General features: G+C 30.4%; 2 protein-coding genes and 1 non-coding gene across 3 annotated transcripts; 2 read left to right on the forward strand and 1 right to left on the reverse strand.

Moving 5' to 3' along the window:
* Positions 1 to 4,488: 4,488 nt before the first annotated feature.
* Positions 4,489 to 9,793, reverse strand: LOC131953928 (AP-2 complex subunit sigma). Its single transcript, XM_059317390.1, has 4 exons — positions 9,702 to 9,793; positions 7,242 to 7,391; positions 6,602 to 6,775; positions 4,489 to 6,049 (listed from the first exon to the last, which is right to left on the reverse strand). Exons 1-4 carry the CDS (start codon positions 9,702 to 9,704, stop codon positions 5,948 to 5,950), a joined length of 429 nt encoding a protein of 142 aa, XP_059173373.1. The 5' UTR covers positions 9,705 to 9,793; the 3' UTR covers positions 4,489 to 5,947.
* Positions 9,794 to 10,028: 235 nt separating this feature from the next.
* On the forward strand, positions 10,029 to 16,757 carry LOC131953921 (DNA-directed RNA polymerases I and III subunit RPAC1). Its single transcript, XM_059317380.1, has 11 exons — positions 10,029 to 10,166; positions 12,154 to 12,225; positions 12,465 to 12,572; positions 12,853 to 12,985; positions 13,260 to 13,376; positions 13,863 to 13,912; positions 14,010 to 14,072; positions 14,309 to 14,375; positions 14,530 to 14,652; positions 15,378 to 15,494; positions 16,565 to 16,757. The coding sequence occupies exons 1-11, from the start codon at positions 10,107 to 10,109 to the stop codon at positions 16,711 to 16,713; spliced, it is 1,059 nt and encodes a 352-aa protein (XP_059173363.1). The 5' UTR covers positions 10,029 to 10,106; the 3' UTR covers positions 16,714 to 16,757.
* A 2,219-nt stretch (positions 16,758 to 18,976) lies between these two features.
* Positions 18,977 to 19,048, forward strand: Trnag-ucc (transfer RNA glycine (anticodon UCC)). Its single transcript has one exon. It is a non-coding gene; the product is annotated as a tRNA-Gly (tRNA).
* Positions 19,049 to 19,302: the final 254 nt, after the last annotated feature.

Here is a 19,302-nt window from a genome sequence, read left to right on the forward strand (position 1 = left end):
AAAGGCTAGGCAAAAATTTATAGGCATTAATCCTGATTGGTAATATGGTGTTTTATTTTTATAACCTGTAAAAAAAAAGCAGTGTAGCTTGACAATGGCAAGTTGAGACAATGCTAAACCTACAGTAGATTGATTTTCAGGGGTAAAAGATTTTTTAAAATAATTATGTCACACTACTCTGAACTGTTTCTGTAGTTTAGTTTTTTTTTGGTATTAAAAAAACTTATCTTTAAGTTAATCTTTGTTAAAAAAAATTGAAACTTATTAGAGTCTAAGGGGACAAATATTTTTTTTTGTCTTGAAGGACAGATATTTTGTGGAGTAAGAATATTTATGTTGAAAATATACTTGTGGCTTTTTCTTTTGGTGAGTTTAAAACAGTTTTCCAAAGACTTTACAGTAGTACACTACCATTCTGTTAATTGAAATTACGCAAATAAAAAAAACAAGTGAATTGAAATATCAATTTTTATTTGTGCCAATTGTTGTATTACTATAATATTTAGACCATAATAGCTTGGACCATAGAGTTTCCTTTTTAATTTCTGTTGATACTATTTTTTATATCTCAATAATATACATACAAATACAGTTACTGTTAACTGATTTTCTTTACATGGTATTCTAAAAATCACTTTTTTAAATTTTAATATAAATTGAACAAGGTTTGAATAAATTGTGTCAATAAATTTTGTTTATTTCAATAGTATTCCAGAGTGGACACAAAACATTCATATATTTTATATATGCAATAAATAAAGAGGATTTTTGTTTTAGAAAATTGAGCTATTAAAAATATCAATTTTCATATGATTTTTATTTTAGAGTAGGTTAATTAGATTAAGTTAAAATATGCCTGAGAAATGTGCAAATGGCTTTTAACTGTTGCCAAAAATTGAATGCACATTATAAAATTTAGGGAATAAAGCCTTTAGCAGCCGTTGAATTAGTTGTTTGTATTAGTTGAAAATATTTGTATATTGAAGCATGTAGATACTCTTATAAAATGTCTAAGCCAAGGGTTTTTTTTTTGTCTTAAACCATCAAACCCTAACATTCCATTCATAAACTTAACCTCCCTTGATGTTTTTTTTTTTGTAAGGAACAAACACTTCTGTATGGTTTTTAAATAATTACTCATCATTTGCTAATATTTGTTATTTAACTGCTTACATGTTTTTAAAGGCAGTTAGATATTAACCCGTTACAAAAAATTATGTTTTCTTAATAAAGTTCTGATGATGTTAATAGTCTATTTTGAAAAAAAAGAAAACTTTTAAAACTCCAAAGCCATGGGCTTGTCTTTTCTTCATCTTAGGCAATCTTTCAAAATTCTCAAACCAAAACAAAGATCTAACAGTGAGTATATGTATAAGAAAGTCAAGGGTCATCCATTATTGTAGTCATAGGCTAAGTGGAGTGGTGGTTTGGGGGGGGGGGGAGGGGATGGGAAGAAGAAAATGAACTTTTCTGACTAAGTGGGATGAGGAGTTTAAGAAAATGTGGCAATACACCTTTGGCATTTTTAAAACAATATTAGAAAATGAGTTTCAGCATTTATTTCATGTTTTTAAAGACTTCTGTAAATTGAGGGGGGGGGGGGGGGAGTGGCATTTTGTGACAGTGGGAGGAGAGGCAAAAACTGTTTTTAAAAAAACATGACATCATTTATGGATGACCCCTTATGCTAATTTATTGTAAGCCAACAGTTGTGTTGAAATATAGTTAATTCCTGTTAACAAACTGAAGATATTAATTTGTCATTTAGTTAGATTGTTTAAACATAAACATATAAACACAAGAAATCTATTTCATAACAAAACTATAATGTGCCAAATTTTAAGAACATGTTTTATTTTTAGTTTTAGACAATTTGAATTTGCTATATACTATTTGCTAATTAAATGAAGTTGATATTCAAGGGGAGACAAACACATATCTAGGTGTGTTTAGTAATACAAATTTATATGTATATGTTAATTTAGAAAATCAAACCATGCTTCAAGAATATTATTTTCAAATTATCTTGGAGTCTGATTTTAATATAGACCTATTTATAAACACCATAAAACACTCCAAACTTTACAAGTTAAAAAGACCATGGTAATATTTTTATACTACATATCGCCACAACAGACAAAATAGGGTCCTTAAATTCTTATTAAATGAATCTTTTCATAAATTCTTCTTCCCATCACAGTTTTTCCTTTCAGCTCATGAAACAATCTTCGGGTATAAATGTAATTTTAAAATGTTTTTTGTAAATATTATTGTTCTGTAGTCGAATTAATATCTTCCGAGTTTTTTTGTCACTTCCAGTAAACCTATAGACTTTCTGTTTTCTGCTATTTATATGAGTCAGCTGGCAACCAGTTTGAAATTGTTTCTGTGCTCGTAATAGAAACCAATCAGTATTTTTCTCAATTCATCATCATAAAATCATAATTTCTCTAACACAAAACAACAGACAAATTTAGCTCTTTTTTATTTATGTGAACATATTTTTTGTGTGCTAAATTTATTGAAATGATGTATTTTTACATACAATTTAATTATGTTTTCTTGATACGTTTTATTGTGATAATATATTATTGGTAGCTAGAAAAACTGAAAGAAATGCAGAATATCTGTTGTTCTTATATCTTCCTTTATTTATTGCATCTATTTATGATATTTAATACTTTTTTGTCATTTTTTTTTCTGTGACCACTTGTCAATCAATATTTTAATATGAAAGAGTTTACATAGAAAATTTTAAAATCTCCAACCAAAAGTAAACAAAATAGTCCAAATTTACTTAGTGAACACATAATCAATAGCTTTAAATTAATTGCAAAGGTAAATAAAAATTTGACGCTCATTTTAGGCTAGGGAGGTTATTAGTAAACAATTCTAAAGCAAACCAACAATATCTAGAACTATTGCTCTAAAACTTATTAAACTAACCTATGATGAAGTCATTGAATTTCAACCTGTAGCTCCTAGCTAAAAAAAATCTTACCTTCTGCTTCAGACTATCAGTACTGCTCATTATCAAAATGAACACTAATCTAAACTGTATTTTTTTCTTTCTGTTAATAATGAGACCAAATATCATTAAATATCATAGATTGCAAAAAAAAAAAATGATAGGCCCAAATATTGTTTCTGGTTTACAGTTAGTAACCAAACCAATGTTAATTTAGTGTGTTAGATAAATGGATCTCCCTAGAAACTTGATCTGCTAAGGTGGTTTGTTTATCTGTGAGTCCTGTTTTTTTTTTAAATTCTAGCTCTTGTGGTGTTGGTGCTACACAACATTACCAATATTTTCTTGTTATTTTTTGATGAAATTGGTTTACGGCAATATTCATTTTAAAAACTTATTTATGTGCATCATTCTCATAGTTGGAAACATACATGTTTAAAAATCATTGATATTTCTGTAACCATTCTCAAAGTGATTGCCATGATTAAATAGAATTATGCTATAGAATTCCAATGTTAACTAAAAAGCGTGACACAATTTTACCATTTACTAATTTAAAAGAAACAATAATATTAAAACTATACTTGGCACTAAAACTCTAACTATTTTTATACTCATTTAAAAAGGAAAATTTCAAATCTATTTTGTCTCGTAGTTTTTTTTTCCAGATTTTTAAAATTGTTGATCCAGGGTGAACTATTAAAAACATATTTCACTTCAGATGTGGTTACTGGTCTGAATAACTTGTAATATGTTGATGGAGCAATAAAGTATTTTCAACATTCAGAATGTGATGCATTTTTACTACTTATTTCAGAGATGTTATTATAATATATGAATTATATGTATCCCCATTTTTCTCTGTGTGCCTCCATCAATAAAAAAAACCTGCATACAAGTCCTATTTAGGTAAGTCCATTAAGTTGAATTTCTGGCATCAAGTCCACCATTAGTGCTTTATTTTTAAAGTGAACTTTAAAAGTTGAGTGTCATAGAATAACACTAGCAATGGAATGGTCTTAGCTACACTGTACACCGCGTCTACCCACTCCCTGGTAATACTATTTCCCCCATCCATTTTTTATTTTTCAGAATAGGTCAGCTAATCCATCTTGACCAAATATCAGGGTGGTGTGTGAGTTCCAAACTTAAAGACGCTCACTAACACTGTTAGACGCTCACTGTTAGTTCATGGGGATGGTGTATTCTGGGTGAGGCTCATTAGCCGAGGACAGCCATCCATCTAGGAGAGAAAACTCAAAAATCAAACCACTGTTGCCATGTAGATTTTCCTTGGGTGGACAAAGGCAATGGAAACAAATCCATAAAGAAAAGCAGGCTTAAGGCAAGTCAACGGACCGCAAGGTCCATAACATGTGAAATGTAATTAACTTTGTTGGAGGGAATTTCCTTCGATATTGAACAATTAAGAATTAAGAAGAAGTCAATATCAAATTACTTGGTTTTCATTTTTAGCCATCACTAAATTATTTAACATGTAGGCCTACTAAATTTTAAAAGTAAAAGTAAAGTTCTTAATTTTTTTACATTTTTATTTGGTTTTACAACTTAAGATGTATACAAATAATATTGACATTCCAAAGGTTATTACCTTAAATACACAAATATTTTAATAATTCAAGATAATCGACTCAAAAAAAAATGTTTGACCGAGATAAACCTCAGTTTCTCATTGGCAAACACATCTAACCAGAAAATATGATGGACATTGAATTAAAAACATCATATTTAAATAACGGTAGATGGTATGCTAGGTGCATTATTGCTGATCTAGCACTTTGGACCAAACTACATCTACAAGCTACACAGTAATACATGTAGGTGGGGGATGAAGTGTTTAATGCCTAGGCTTGCTGTATTTTATTTTTTAAAATGTTTACATTGGCCCAAAATGCTGAAGCAAAATTTTCTCATGAGAAAAAAATTGATTTACTTTTAGTTCTAGATTAAAAGAAAAAAAAATATTTTTAATAATTTTAACACAATAAATAACACTGTTTATAATGTAATTTTTGGCTTAAAAAATTAACACTGAATTTTTAGTGGTGTTATTTATGTACAAAATAACTTTATAATAGTGCTGTTTGTTAGCTACACGATAAAACTAAAATGCTATTTGTGATGTACAGGATAAGTGTACGATGAAGTGAGAGTGTGGAGGATCAGTGAAGATGAGCAGAGCTGTGCTGCTAGTACACCCTGCTAGTGCTGGCACAATGGAATGTTTGTGTGGCTACTAATCTAAGAAACCACCTTCCCTTGGATGCAACTTTAAAGACATTTATGATAAACAAAACAAAAAGCAGCAGAATGTATCTGAGTGCATCAGACTGAACAATGATGAATGGTATCCAAAATGTCTTGCCCCTAATATCAAGTTCACCTGGTTAAACAGCACACAAAGATAAGGAAATAAAAACTTAACAAGTAGAATAAATTAATGATTAAATATGTCTCAGAGCAAAAGTAGATAAAAACTTAGGTTTAGAAGTTTAAATTGAAGTCCACAAAGAAGGCTTATTTTGGCTCTATATCATGAATTTTGTTCAGAATATCACAAGAGCAAATAGATGTAAAATAAAGTTTTAAACTGTAAATACATGACATTTATTTTACAACATTACTTGCTTTAGTTTCAAACTATTATTTCAGTTAAACTTTTAGCTAGTTTAAAAACCAACATTTTAAATGGTACAAATATACAAAAAAAAAAAAAAAAAACAACCCCGAATGTCTTTTGACATCTATATTTCATTCTAGCTAAACACTTAAATCTAAGCTATTTTTATTTAAACATCCATCTTTGACAAGTATAAATTATAAGGTCTTGTATGAGGGAGACTACATTCAACTCTCAATAGCTATACACTTTCACTAGGTAAATGAGTTTGAAATCAAATGCAAGTTTATTTAATCTGAAAACATAAGGTTTTAAGGGGAACAAATATTGCACAAGTACTATTCTAACGAAGATAACATTAACAGCTGTTTAAGGACTTTGGTCTGGCTGGTTTCTCGAATCTCTCCTGCCAAGAACATCTCATCCACTACACTGTACACCTAATGGGAAAATATAGAGATTTATATCATTTTACATGGATTGTTTTTAATCAAATCTTTAAATGTTTTAATACACAGCAAGAAAAAAATAAGCATGTTTATTTAAAAAATCCAATCTTTAAAAATTGCAAAATGGAAACTAGAATTTTAATATAATCATAAAAACACAGTCTGAAAAAGTACTTAAGCTGTGGTAGGCAGTGCAATAATTTAATCTGTAAGTAGGCCCCCATAAGTTTCAAATTATCTTTAAAAAATAATGTTAAGTCTGATTTTCCCATCTATAATCTATAATTAGTTAACTTCTCATCATAAATGTCAAATTAATAACTACTAAATCCGTTTCTTTACCTTTAGTGAAACTTAAAAAACAAATCAATCGTAAAACAAATCTATATTGATGGTGAGGATATTTTTCAAGTCCTTCTAAATCATGATTTTTCCATAAATTGACAAATTAATAAATTAATTAAAATAATAAATAAGTTTGCTGTTGATTACAAAGAACAACATATTTTGTGTAGTGGTATATTAATCCATATAAATACTAACCTTGTAAAAATTGAAAACCAAATCTAGCTCGCAGACATTATGGAAGAATTCATTCAACACCTCTACAAAATTGTGGATTGCCTCTAAATATACTAGATTGTTGTCATTCACATCAACACAAATACAGAAGTACAAGCCGGCATAGCGACGATAAACAATTTTGAAGTTTCGAAACTGAAAAATAGAAAGTATTGGTTATTCTTAAAGCATATTGGAATGAGAGAAAATAAATTTATATTTTTAAACAAGTGTTGATTAAATTTAAATGGTTACCTCTACAAAATTGGAATGAGAGAAAATAAATGAATATTTTTTAAACAAATGCTGATCAAATTCAAATGGTTACCTCTACAAAATTGGAATGTGAGAAAATAAATTTATATTTTTAAACAAGTGTTGATTAAATTTAAATGGTTACCTCTACAAAATTGGAATGAGAGAAAATAAATGAATATTTTTTAAACAAGTGTTGATTGAATTCAAATGGTTACCTCTACAAAATTGGAATGAGAGAAAATAAATTTACAATTTTTAAACAAGTGTTGATTAAATTCAAATGGTTACCTCTACAAAATTGGAATGTGAGAAAATAAATTTATATTTTTTCTTAAACAAGTGTTGATTAAATTCAAATGGTTACCTCTACAAAATTGGTATGTTTTGTATCTCGCACAGTGACCACAGCATGGACCTCTTCAATCAACTTCTGCTTCTCATCGTCATCAAAATGCATATACCACTTTGCCAAGCGAGTCTTTCCAGCTCTATTCTGGATTAAAATGAAACGGATCTGGAATATAAGAAAAAAATCAAAGTTAAAAAGTTTCAGTAAAATAAGCGCGATATATTATGACATGGATAATTAGTGATTTACACGTATGATGACTCCATAACTTACAGGGTTAACTTTGGGGGAGTTACTATATACAATATTTAATGTCGTATTATCTACTGGAGTAGTTACTTTTCAGCTTGTTATTTAATGTTAAAGTACTTGGTTGCATTATCTCTGAAATTCTAATGAATATCTCCAGCATTGTACGCAGCGTTATTGAAAAATTGGTTTTTAAAAAAATTGTAGCAATATTTTATAACATTTTACAAACTTTTCTAAACTTCAATCTTTTCATTCAAGTTTAATGCGACTAAAAAGACAAAACAACAAAAATTCATCAACAAGTATTAAAATTATGTGGATGCTAAGACAGTGCTAAAGAGTTTATCTAAAAAAATTTTTATATTTTTTATAGTTAGGGTTTTGGTCTACTGTTGTATTGAATCCACACTGACTTAATGAAAACAGCTATAATCATATTTTTAAAAAAAAAAAAAAGGACAGTAACCTTTGAGGGCTACAAGTCCAAACTCATAGGTCAAAGTTAATGTGAGAGAGATGAGTAGTTAAGTAAAGCAGGTATGTAACAGTGTGGCCGTGTGGTTGAGTGAACGACTGCTATTACTTTTAGTCTCAAGATAATGAACCAAAATCCGCACAACTCCCCTGAGTCCTTTCATCTCTAATGGGTACCTGTCTTACAATATTACAGAAAGCAGTAAAGGTAGCTGGTCAATACTGGTCACATTATTTATTCATATGCAGTGGTAAAAGAAACTTATGAACTTAAAAAGTAACTTTCCTTTTTTGTTGTTTTACATGTATTAAAAAGATAAAGATCATTTTAAGATTACTTTTAGAAAATCTTTTTGCAACCTCATCATTAAGTTAATTCACAAAAGCAAAAACTTTTTTTAATAAGGGGTTGTCCATAAGTCCATAAACGCTGTCTTTTTTGTGTGTAAGGGAATTGTGTTGATGTGATGAGGACAAAGGGTTTAAAAAGTTTGACTTTGCACTTTTTAATTCAAAATTAATCTTTGAATTAAGCTCATGATCACTGAACCAAATGTCCCGAGTTTAAACCTCGGGGCTGGGGCAGATGAGAGAGACAACTCCATAATCAAAACAACTGCTGCCTTGGTTGGACAAAGGCTATGGAAGCAAATCCAAAAAGAAAAGCAGGCTGAAATCTGAGTCATTGGCCTCAATGGCGCATTTGTGTTGGAGGGAATCCCATCCAACACTAAAATTAAGAACGAAGAAGAAGTCTATGAAATAAGAAGTAAAATATTGTGAGCACTTTTTAAAAATAAGATGGCTCTCATATCACAACCAATTTATTTATATTTTTATTAGGCCTAGGTCTATTTTTTTTTTATTCTTTTAAAACCACATGACCCTATTTAGTTGATCACTAGTGATCCGATTCGTGGTTTGCCGTGGCCTCAATCATAAGTGATATAACATGGTTGTAAATGTAATGGAAAGGTGTGTGGTGCCATGGCAGTGAGTGACAATAAATATTAAATTAAGTAATCCTGGTTTAAAACGAACTAAAAACCTAAAAAATTAGTGCCTAATCCTAATGGATTAAATTTAAATAAGGATGTCTTAATGTCCATTATAGCCTAATAATTATTATTAGGGGCCTATTAATATTAACGAAGTGACTACTCAGAATAAGATTTTTCTCCCCAACGTCTCCACTTAGTCGGCATAAGATAGCTCTGTGCATGCGCAGTGACCTATGGCTAGGGTTAGGATTAGGGCTAGAGTTAGGGTTAGGATTAGGGATAGGATTGGTGTTAGGGTTCTGCGGTTGTAAACACACGCATGCGCAGTACCATCGAAAACATCGCCGCAATGGCAAGTCGTAGTTTCTCTCCATTGCGCATGCGTATCTTATTCCTTCTAGCATCGGCCTAATATTAATTAGGCCTATTTAATATTTAGTGATCATGTTAAAATTGAGTAAATTTTAGATTAACAAATTAACAATCTAGATCTAGGTCTAAACAGCTTAGAGATTACTTTAGAGTAAGACTAGGCCCTAGGCCTAGGCTACCACTGGACTGAAACTCAGTGTGTTTTACTCAGTTTCCACTGAGTTTCCAGTGATTTTGAAAGACTGAGAAAGACTGCCAGAGTGAAAATATAGTAAATAGGCTAGTGATCAAGATCGCATGACAATGATTTCTTGTTGAGCATGTTAGATCTATATGGAATTTTTTTAGAAGGTAATTATATAAAATACCCACATACCATATTAATTAGATGATTTATTTATTTTCAAGGTATTCTGTTAAATTCATGAAGTTACTACCCCTCCCACAAATTACACACTTTGCTTCCGGCAACGCAAATAAAAATTTCGGATTAGAAGTTAAATTCATTGGCTAGCCATTAATAATACTGTAATATATAAATTAATACAAATAGTTAATTTTAAAGACAAAAGTTTTAAGACGATTGAATTTTTAATTAATAAACATAATTTTTTTAAACTCTTTATAGAGATCTAGATTTAATTTTTTAAGTCACCGAAACAAACCTTTCTAATCCAAGTAGGGGAGACTACTATAAATATAACACACTTTGGCAACTGCTGTGTTGATATTACTATTCTGATGCCCAGCATTGGGACAGTATTTGAATAGTTTTTACAGTATGAGTTCCCTAGAAAACATTAGACGCAAAGTAACACTTACAGAATATACAGTTAATAATGTAAGCTTGCTTGTGTATAATTAAAACGTTTAGTTATACGAGAACTAAATCTAGATCTTGCTTGGGTGAGGTGGGCCAGAGCCAGTCAGTTCTGTCATGCGGTCCATGTTGAGTTGAAATGAATGATTCATTCATCATTGATTGTTGATGTAATAAGTAATTATTAGTAACATTTACAGAAAATACAGTTAATAATGTAAACTTGCTTCTGCATAATTACAACGTTTTGTTATACTAGATCTAGATCTAAATCTAGATCTTGCTTGGGTGGGTCTGGTCAGAGCCAGTCAATGTAGGCCGTTCGATTCAACACTTCCGGGTTTGTCATTTTCGTGGCATCTCACGGCTCATGTGCTTACTAAAATGGCGAAGAGTTTCGCTTTCTCTAAACGGTAGAGGGATAAAACTATTGATTACGATGCCATTGTTAATTTTAGAAAACGGAACTATCCGTTTCTATTTCAGTCTGTTATTTAAGAATTCCCAGATGTACTTTTGACCTAATTTCTTTGTTTGTCTCGCAAGCGGCGCGTAAGTGAAAATAGCTCTATGTATTCTTGTCTTTTAAATCAAATAACTCTGAAATATCGCATTCCTTGGAACCCAGCCTATGTTACTTGAAAACTTTAAACTATTAATTTAACACACATTACAATTAACTGGTAATAATTTCTTGGGTTTATGAGATCTGTTCGTGGGCAAACGATCACCCCCAATAATGCCATTTTATTATAATCTTGTTTGGTGAAAACGAGGCGCGGGAAAATGTGTGCTGCGCAAGAATCCAATCATTTGGCTAGATTTATGACTGTTTTTTTATGTCACACCTAAAAATAGAATGTTTACGCTTTCTTCGTTGATGATCGTTTTTATTATTTTTTAAACTGAAAGTATGAATTATTAGTTGTATTGCAGATTTTGTAACTTGGTATACTTACCCTTTATCAATTTTAAAAGCATAGCATGCTAATTGTAAACAAATATAGTCATAAAACACAGAAATATAAAGTTCCAATTGCGATGTAACACACCCGGGTCACACCCCCTCAAGAAAACACGTGTTTATTAAGCTGTTTATCTCACTTTACAACAGTAATTGAAATTAATTTTCAAATTTTTATCACTTATTGGGTAAAATAAAGCACATGTTTACTAAAAATAAAAACAAAAGCAAATTCTATTTTAATGAAGGTCACGGTTCAAGTTTTTTTTTCCTTCTGTCAAGTTCAGTGGAGGGTGCCACAGGCTGACCTGACTTTGGAATTTTTTTCAGTAATAATGACTTTGCACAGAAAGTTAAAATATGCTAAATTAGCTTAGTTTACTAGTGTTCTAGCTATTATTGATACATTTTTTATAAAAAAAAATCATTCTGTAATTCTCATCAAAAAGCCTAGTCAATGTCATTATTTGTCATGCTGCCCATTTTTAAAAAATGAATGTTGATGTAATAACAGTAATTAACACTGTTATAAGTGTTATTATAACAGTATGAAAAACCAAACATTTTTTTTATTGATTTGATTGTTAGATCCCCCTCGTTTTGTAAGCACATGTAAAAATAGTAAAATGGATTGGGTCTTCCATTGTTTTAAATTTAAAAAGGCCTTCTTGAAGGTTGAAATTTTAAATAATATAGGCCTAATTAGCTAATTAAAGTAGCCAAAGCTGCCATTTAATAATAATTTATGTTGGTCATTTGATATGCCAGCATCTTGCCTTATGAGCTGCATCCAGACTTTTCCAAGCACATTGGAGGAAATTCACCATTTTAGTGAAAACTAACTACATCCATAAGATTCAGAAAATTAAATGGATGACCATGATTTGGGAATTTTTGTGTGTTAATAATGATTTTGATACTTTTTTTTTTGGCCGGCAGCTACATAACTGAAGCTGGTACAGATGATCATGTATTATAAAGTAACAAAAATTATTATCAGTATGACTCTAGTACTATTTAATACATTTCAAATGTTTTCCTCAGGTGAATAGTACAGACTTTCCTGGCACATATGTTGGCATTGATGATGCTTGGTGCCAAGCAAAGTTTGAAGAAGTAAGTATTTTACTTAAATAAGAATTTTTTTTTAATATTTTAAACTTAATGTAATCATATTTTTATTTGCTTTTTTTAAATTTTTGTGTGAATATTCACTTACCAGCTTGTTATAATGGATAGACACATCTTATCATTAATGAAAAATTCATTCTTTTTATCTGTCTTCTTATTTTATTAGATCTTATTTTACAACTCTTATTTTATTAATAAATTGAAAATGTACCTCTAATTTTCAGACTTTTAATGTAGACATCATCAGCATTAGCGGGAGTGACATGGAATTTGATATGGTTGGTGTTGATGCTGCAATAGCTAATGCAATCAGGAGAATTCTTCTGGCTGAGGTTATTTTTTTACTTATTGGATTGCAGTTTTATTTTGCTGTTATCATTTTTTGGTTGTTGTTAGGAATTGATTTAAAATAATTACAGTTAATTCTATTAAATGACATTTTAATCATTATAAATTGATTATCTAACCACCTTTACAGGGCATATAACAAAAGTTTATTGTATTAAAAAAAATGTATAACTGGTTTGCATGTGCAAAAGATCAGTTAAATGTTTAGACTTGTTAACATAATTTATGTTGTGTCTTGAGTGCTATGATCTCCCTTTGAATTAGGTTCCTACCATGGCAATAGAAACCGTAGGTATTTGGAACAACACCTCCATCATTCAAGATGAGGTTCTGGCACATCGACTTGGTCTCATCCCTATCAAAGCAGATCCCAGACTGTTTGAATACAAGCCAAAAGGTTTGTTTTTCTTTAGTAATTCAACAGTAACTTTTCAGAGGTTTATCAGCTTTAGTTTTAGTTATTGTTGTAACTTAAGTTGCTTACATAGTCTTACATAATAATGAAGTAAATTAAATGATACAGTCTATTAAATTATTATAAAATAATATAAAATTGCTTGATTATTTATTATAACTCATACCAGTGTATACAATACCTGCTATATTGTGAATACCATTTTAAGTCTTGTTTACTTAAAAACCTTTTCACTAATGTACATTAAAACATACAGAGTCAGAAGAACCAACCAGTGAAGACACAATCCATTTCAAGCTAAAGGTCAAATGTACAAGAAACAATCAGGTTTCAGATGCCACAGATCCAGATATTCTATACAAGAACCACAAAGGTAACTTTGTTTACTTGATTGTAAAAAGAACAGTACTTAAACTGAATTAGTGTTTTTTTTTAACTAGCAGTGGTTCATTTGTAATATAAGAAATAAATATAATATTTCAGGTTGACAAAAGTATATTTATAAAAGTGATTAAAATAGATTTCTAAAAGTGATTTAGAAACTGGTTCTGATGATCATTTGGTTGCATCCAAAAAAAGAAATAGTCAGCAAATTAGTTGTGAAAATTCGATAGATGTTGATCTCTAGATAATGTACAGCTGTTAGATTGACAAAACTAAGAGACTCACTCTTTTATTTCATGGGGTATATGAGTGTTGAAGGGTTTTTACTTAAGAGCACAAGAGAAGTGGTATTTAAGGGCTATTGGGCTAACACGGGAAGATATCATTTTAAATAGTAGCAAATTCTCAACTTCCTGAGGAAAAGGCAGAATTATTTTCCACTTTTCCTTGACTGGTACATTTTTGTTCCTTCTAGTTTATACAAAAGATATGGAATGGGTGCCCTTGTCAGGACAAGATCACTTGGTAAGTGGGAACAACATTTCTTATGGTTTATACTTGGGGTTAAAAGCACAACCATTATCATTTTCATAACTTGACACAAGTTTTTCATCTTATCCAGAAAAGTAAAGGCATCCGGCCAGTCCATGAAGACATATTGATTACAACAATGCGGCCTGGCCATGTAAGTTCATATCTATCTGTTTGAATACCTTCTAAGTTATGATAATTCATCATTGGTAGAAAAAAAAAATTAAAATATAATGTTTTGTCATTTGTAGAAATAATAATTCATCATTAGTAGAAACAACAAAAAATAACATGTTGTCACTGTATATGTGCTTTTTATACACCCTTGATTTTAGTAGGCTGCTGATTCCATAATAGTGATATAACAATGTATGTATCTTTTTCTATCAGGAGCTTGACTTGGATCTATATTGTGTTAAAGGCATAGGAAAAGATCATGCAAAATTCTCACCAGTTGGTAAGTTAACAATATCGCTTTATTTTAATGATTAGTTTTTATTCCAATACTTGAGTAAATAGATCATAGAGTTTATGGCAAATCACGGGCTTTTGCCAATTTGTTTAAAAAAATATTTGTACTTGAATTTTTAGTTTTGCTAATTTTCTTTCAGCTACAGCATCATACAGGCTGCTGCCTGAGATACGTCTACTGAAAGACTTCTATGATGAACAGGCAGAGAAATTACAGAAGTCCTTTTCTCCAGGGGTGATTGAGCTCAAAGAAACAAAGGATGGTGAGTTGCCTCAACACTAGAAATATGTTCATTAGAAACATGTTCATTAAGAAAAGTACTTTAAAAAGATTGTTTTAAAGACAAGCAGAATGTTCTTTAAATTTTGAGATATTCCCTCTCCCTTATTCTTTTTTGGACCCCGGATTAGAGCGGCTCTCTTTATCCCACCAGCCCTTGCCTCTTCAGTGATAATTTAAACTATTTTACATTTGCATTTCCTGAATATTGAGCTTATATCACTCTTCATAATAGTGTTGAGGTTGAAAGAGAGCTGAAATTTTAAAGAGTTCTAGAATATTTTTAAAATCTAGTTATTTGTAAAAAAATAAGAAAAAAATTCAGTTTTGGTAAAGGTTAAAAATATTTAGCTTAAAGGTTAAGTCTGATATGAATGGCCTGAGGATGGAATTAATAGCCCAAATTGATTCTTTTATAATGTTTGCATTTGTTTGTTGTATGCCTGACTTTATAAAATTTGCCCCATGTATTAGGTAGAAGAGTTGCTAAATGATAATTTATAGTGTTTGCATTTGTTTGTTGTATGCCTGATTTTATAAAATTTACCCCATGTATTAGGTAGAAGAGTTGCTAAATGATAATTTATGGTGTTTGCATTTGTTTGTTGTATGCCTGATTTTATAAAATTTACCCCATGTATTAGGTAGAAGAGTTGCTAAATGATAATGTATGGTGTTGGCACTAGTTAGTTGTATTCTTGACTATAGGTAGAAGAGTTGCTAAAGTGAAGAATCCACGCTTAGACACCTGCAGCCGCAATGTGTTCAGACATGAGGATCTTAAAGAGCATGTGGTACTTCAGAAAGTCAGGGACCATTTTATTTGTAAGTTGTCATGGCAACAAATTACACATAAGCTTAACCATTAATGTCCCGTAACGCCCGCTGCCGCCCGACACCGTTAATGTCCCGTAACGCCCGCTGCCGCCCGCTTACAATACGCATAGAAAAATTAAATTTGTTTCATTAAAATTCAGCCTACAAATCCTAATGTTTAACTAAACAGGAAGTCGGATAGTTTCAGCATCCTTTTCCGGTCTTCTAATTTCAATGGCGCTTTTGAAAGATAAAAAATAATAGTTTCTTTCTATCTCGAAATTTTAGACTCATCTGTCCTCTTTTTAGTAGATTTAATATTAAAAATAAAATAAAATAATGCCTCTAAACGTATCTAGGCATATATTTTATGAATTATATATCTTAAACATAACCAAATTGATATTTAACTGTTAAATTCGATGCATAGTTGTTTGAACAAAAATAAATAAAGTTGACTACCGGAAATGACCTGTTTTGAATTTTCTCCGACATTTTTATTTTTATACTGTACTTTTACTGAATATAATATATTCTATTTAATACTGTTGGAAAGCCAGGTTTATTCCCAACATTAAGCAGTAGTTTTTATCTTAATTTTCAATTTCATTTAGACAAAAACAAATATTTTGTGAAACTATTCACTTGATCATACAGAGTTATGCTCCTTACATTGGGCCGTCATGGGTGGAGTTTTGGTAGAATGAATGGGACATTAATGGTTAAATAGCATATTCATTCATGAAAATTTAATTTAAACAATATAATTATAAATAGATATGACAACTTAAATAAACAATGTTTTTAATGCTTCTGTTCAAGAACAGCATTATAATAATAAATACAGACATATATTGTGTGGGTAAATATTTGTGTATATATACATTTATATATATATATATATATATATATATATATATATATATATATATATATATATATATATATATATATATATATATATATATATATATATATATATATATATATATATATACAAAGAGAGAGAGAGAAAGAGAAAGTCAGACTGTATATATTTTATCCTCTTTTGTTCCTAACCCAACCTATTTATCTCACAGTTTCTGTTGAGTCTACTGGTATTCTACCTCCTGATGTTCTTGTATCTGAGGCTATCAAAATACTAATGGGGAAGTGTACAAAGTTTCTCAACGAGCTTGAAGAAGGAGCAATGGGAAAACAAAAGCACAAGAAAGGGAAAAAGTCCTAGCTTCGTTTATAGAATAGCACATGTATATTTTTCTATGACTAAATAAAGACAGTTTTCTTGTACTGTTTTTGTCTTATGGTAATTTTTTTTACTGTATTGGCATATTTTGATATATCTCTGTCTTGAAGTGATAAAAGGATTTGTGAATGCAAAACGAAAGCTGTTGAATTTTTAAATGTTAGTATTAATTTATAAAAGGGAGACGATTTCCGTTTCTTTAGCGTTTTTAAAAATAAATGGGTAACCTCCCTTACAGCAAAATTTACATTTGCCGTTAACAACCTACTTGCACATAAGGAGGATTAATTTAGCTTTGCGTTAAGGAATATTTGGCATAGCTTAAAAAAAATTAAAATGGTAATTTGAGGGTTCTAAGTCATAAAAGTACTAATATATGTGTTGTTTAAAAAATTACTTGAATAATATTTGGCTAATTAAGTGTTCCATATAGTTCACAAAATTTAAAAAAAAACACAAACTTAGCTGCAGTCTATTTTGAAAGTTTATTGAAACTAAATTCAACACCAAAAAAAATAAAAAGAACACATCTTAAAACTGAAAGTGCACATAAGTAGACCTCCTTTTCCCACCCAGTTCCTTTTTTTTAAAAAATTCAAATTCTACGTAATTTTATCGTGCACTCCCACCCACATCTCGCCTGTTTGAGATGGAACTCCGGGCGACAACCGATACTTAAACCGACCGTCTAGTTAGAGATAGTTTTTTACTGCTGTATGAATACTGGACTACTGCTGTGAGAGATAATACAAGTGTTAAAGACCCTTAGTTACCAAACGACGACTAGACCTACATGTTTTAGTGCAGCAGGTTTGAAAGCAGAGAGGTGGCTATGGTTGGGGGGAGGGTGAACAAAAGTTACCAGCTTCCCGTCAATTTTTATACAGATTATATATATATATATATATATATATATATATATATATATATATATACATATGGATATATATGTATATATATATATACATATGTATATATATATATATATATATATATATATATATATATATATATATATATATATATATATATATATATATATATATATATATATATATATATATACATATATATACATATATATACATATATATATATATATATATATATATATATATATATATATATATATATATATATATATATATATATATATATATATATATATATATATATATATATATATATATATATATGTAGGAAAGCGTTTGTTGATTCCACATAATCTAACTCTAATTCTAAATATCAAGATATCCAGATATGTTATATTGTTTATGTTTCAGAATAAACTTTATGTAAGGGGTATAGTCCAATATTACTGGGGGGGGGGGGGGGGGGGAGGGTGTGGATTGCCTCTCATATCATCTGGTAAGGCCAAACAATCTTGACAATCGCGACTAAGTTCCATGTATGAATGAGACTGTATGTGTATCATCCAGTAACTCTCGTAGTTTGTCATCATTTTTGTGCAATGAGCAACGGACAGGGGCATAAGGGCATCGGAGCAATGAGCAACATAGGCATAAGGGCATCGGAGCAATGAGCAACAGAGGCATAAGGGCATCGGAGCAATGAGCAACAGAGGCATAAGCGCATCCGAGCAATAGTAGGCACAGGGTATGTGTGAGAGCGACGATTGACTGATCTGATGTTTTTCAACGAACACAAGACCATTACAATGATGTTATTATAGTTGTAGGCATATAGAGTAACAATACTGAAAAGTTAACAAAATACTTAAACGATGTTATTATAGTTTAAGTATTTTGTTAAAATTTCAGTTGTGTCCCTCTTTATGCCTACTGATGTCTTAGTAGGCCTAATTGTATCTCTTGGGGGTGTCTGTATCTCTCACAGGTTTCCTAGTAGGCTATTTGTAATTCTTCAAATGAAAGAGACATTGAGCCTAGATTGTAAATGCTAGATTTTCTAGATAAGAAGCCTACAGTAATGTTGCTCGAAAGAGATAGCCCCACCCCCATCCCCTAATTACTTTTTAATTAGATTAGGCATTAGGATAATCCCAAGTGTCGTTCGCGTAAAAGTTGTTAATTAATTCTCATTTGCTTTAGGGGAAAAAAATTGACCGCAAAAGTTTTTTTTTGTTTTACTAAATAGGTGATTATAAAACATGATTCTATTTTCAGAAAAAAAAAATTACTTCATTTGGTAATGTAATTGCCCTGACAGGTTTAGACATTGCTAAATTAAAATGAGTAATTTACTGTGATCAATGAAATCGTGAGCGTCGGTGGTGTAAAGGTTAGCATGGTTGCCTTCCAAGCAGTCGATCCGGGTTCGATTCCCGGCTGACGCAGGTTTTTTTTTGTGTAAACATTTGGAGCATTTTGAAAGTTTTACCAGACGCACTTTCCTACATTAATTAACTTACATTAATTGAAAATAACAATATTTAAACTTAGCTAAAAATTGATGTAATGGGATTAATTGTTAAAAACTATAATTTAAACAAAGCTAAGTTCATTTGATAAAATCTCTTTTTTTGTATACAGTTTTTTTCATCCCTTATAATTTGACTTTTTTGTGTTTAATATTTATACCAGATGGTTG

Source organism: Physella acuta, unplaced genomic scaffold, assembly GCF_028476545.2.
Source record: "Physella acuta isolate Inbredline_101_S28 unplaced genomic scaffold, ASM2847654v3 ptg000964l, whole genome shotgun sequence".
Lineage (NCBI taxonomy): Eukaryota > Metazoa > Mollusca > Gastropoda > Physidae > Physella > Physella acuta.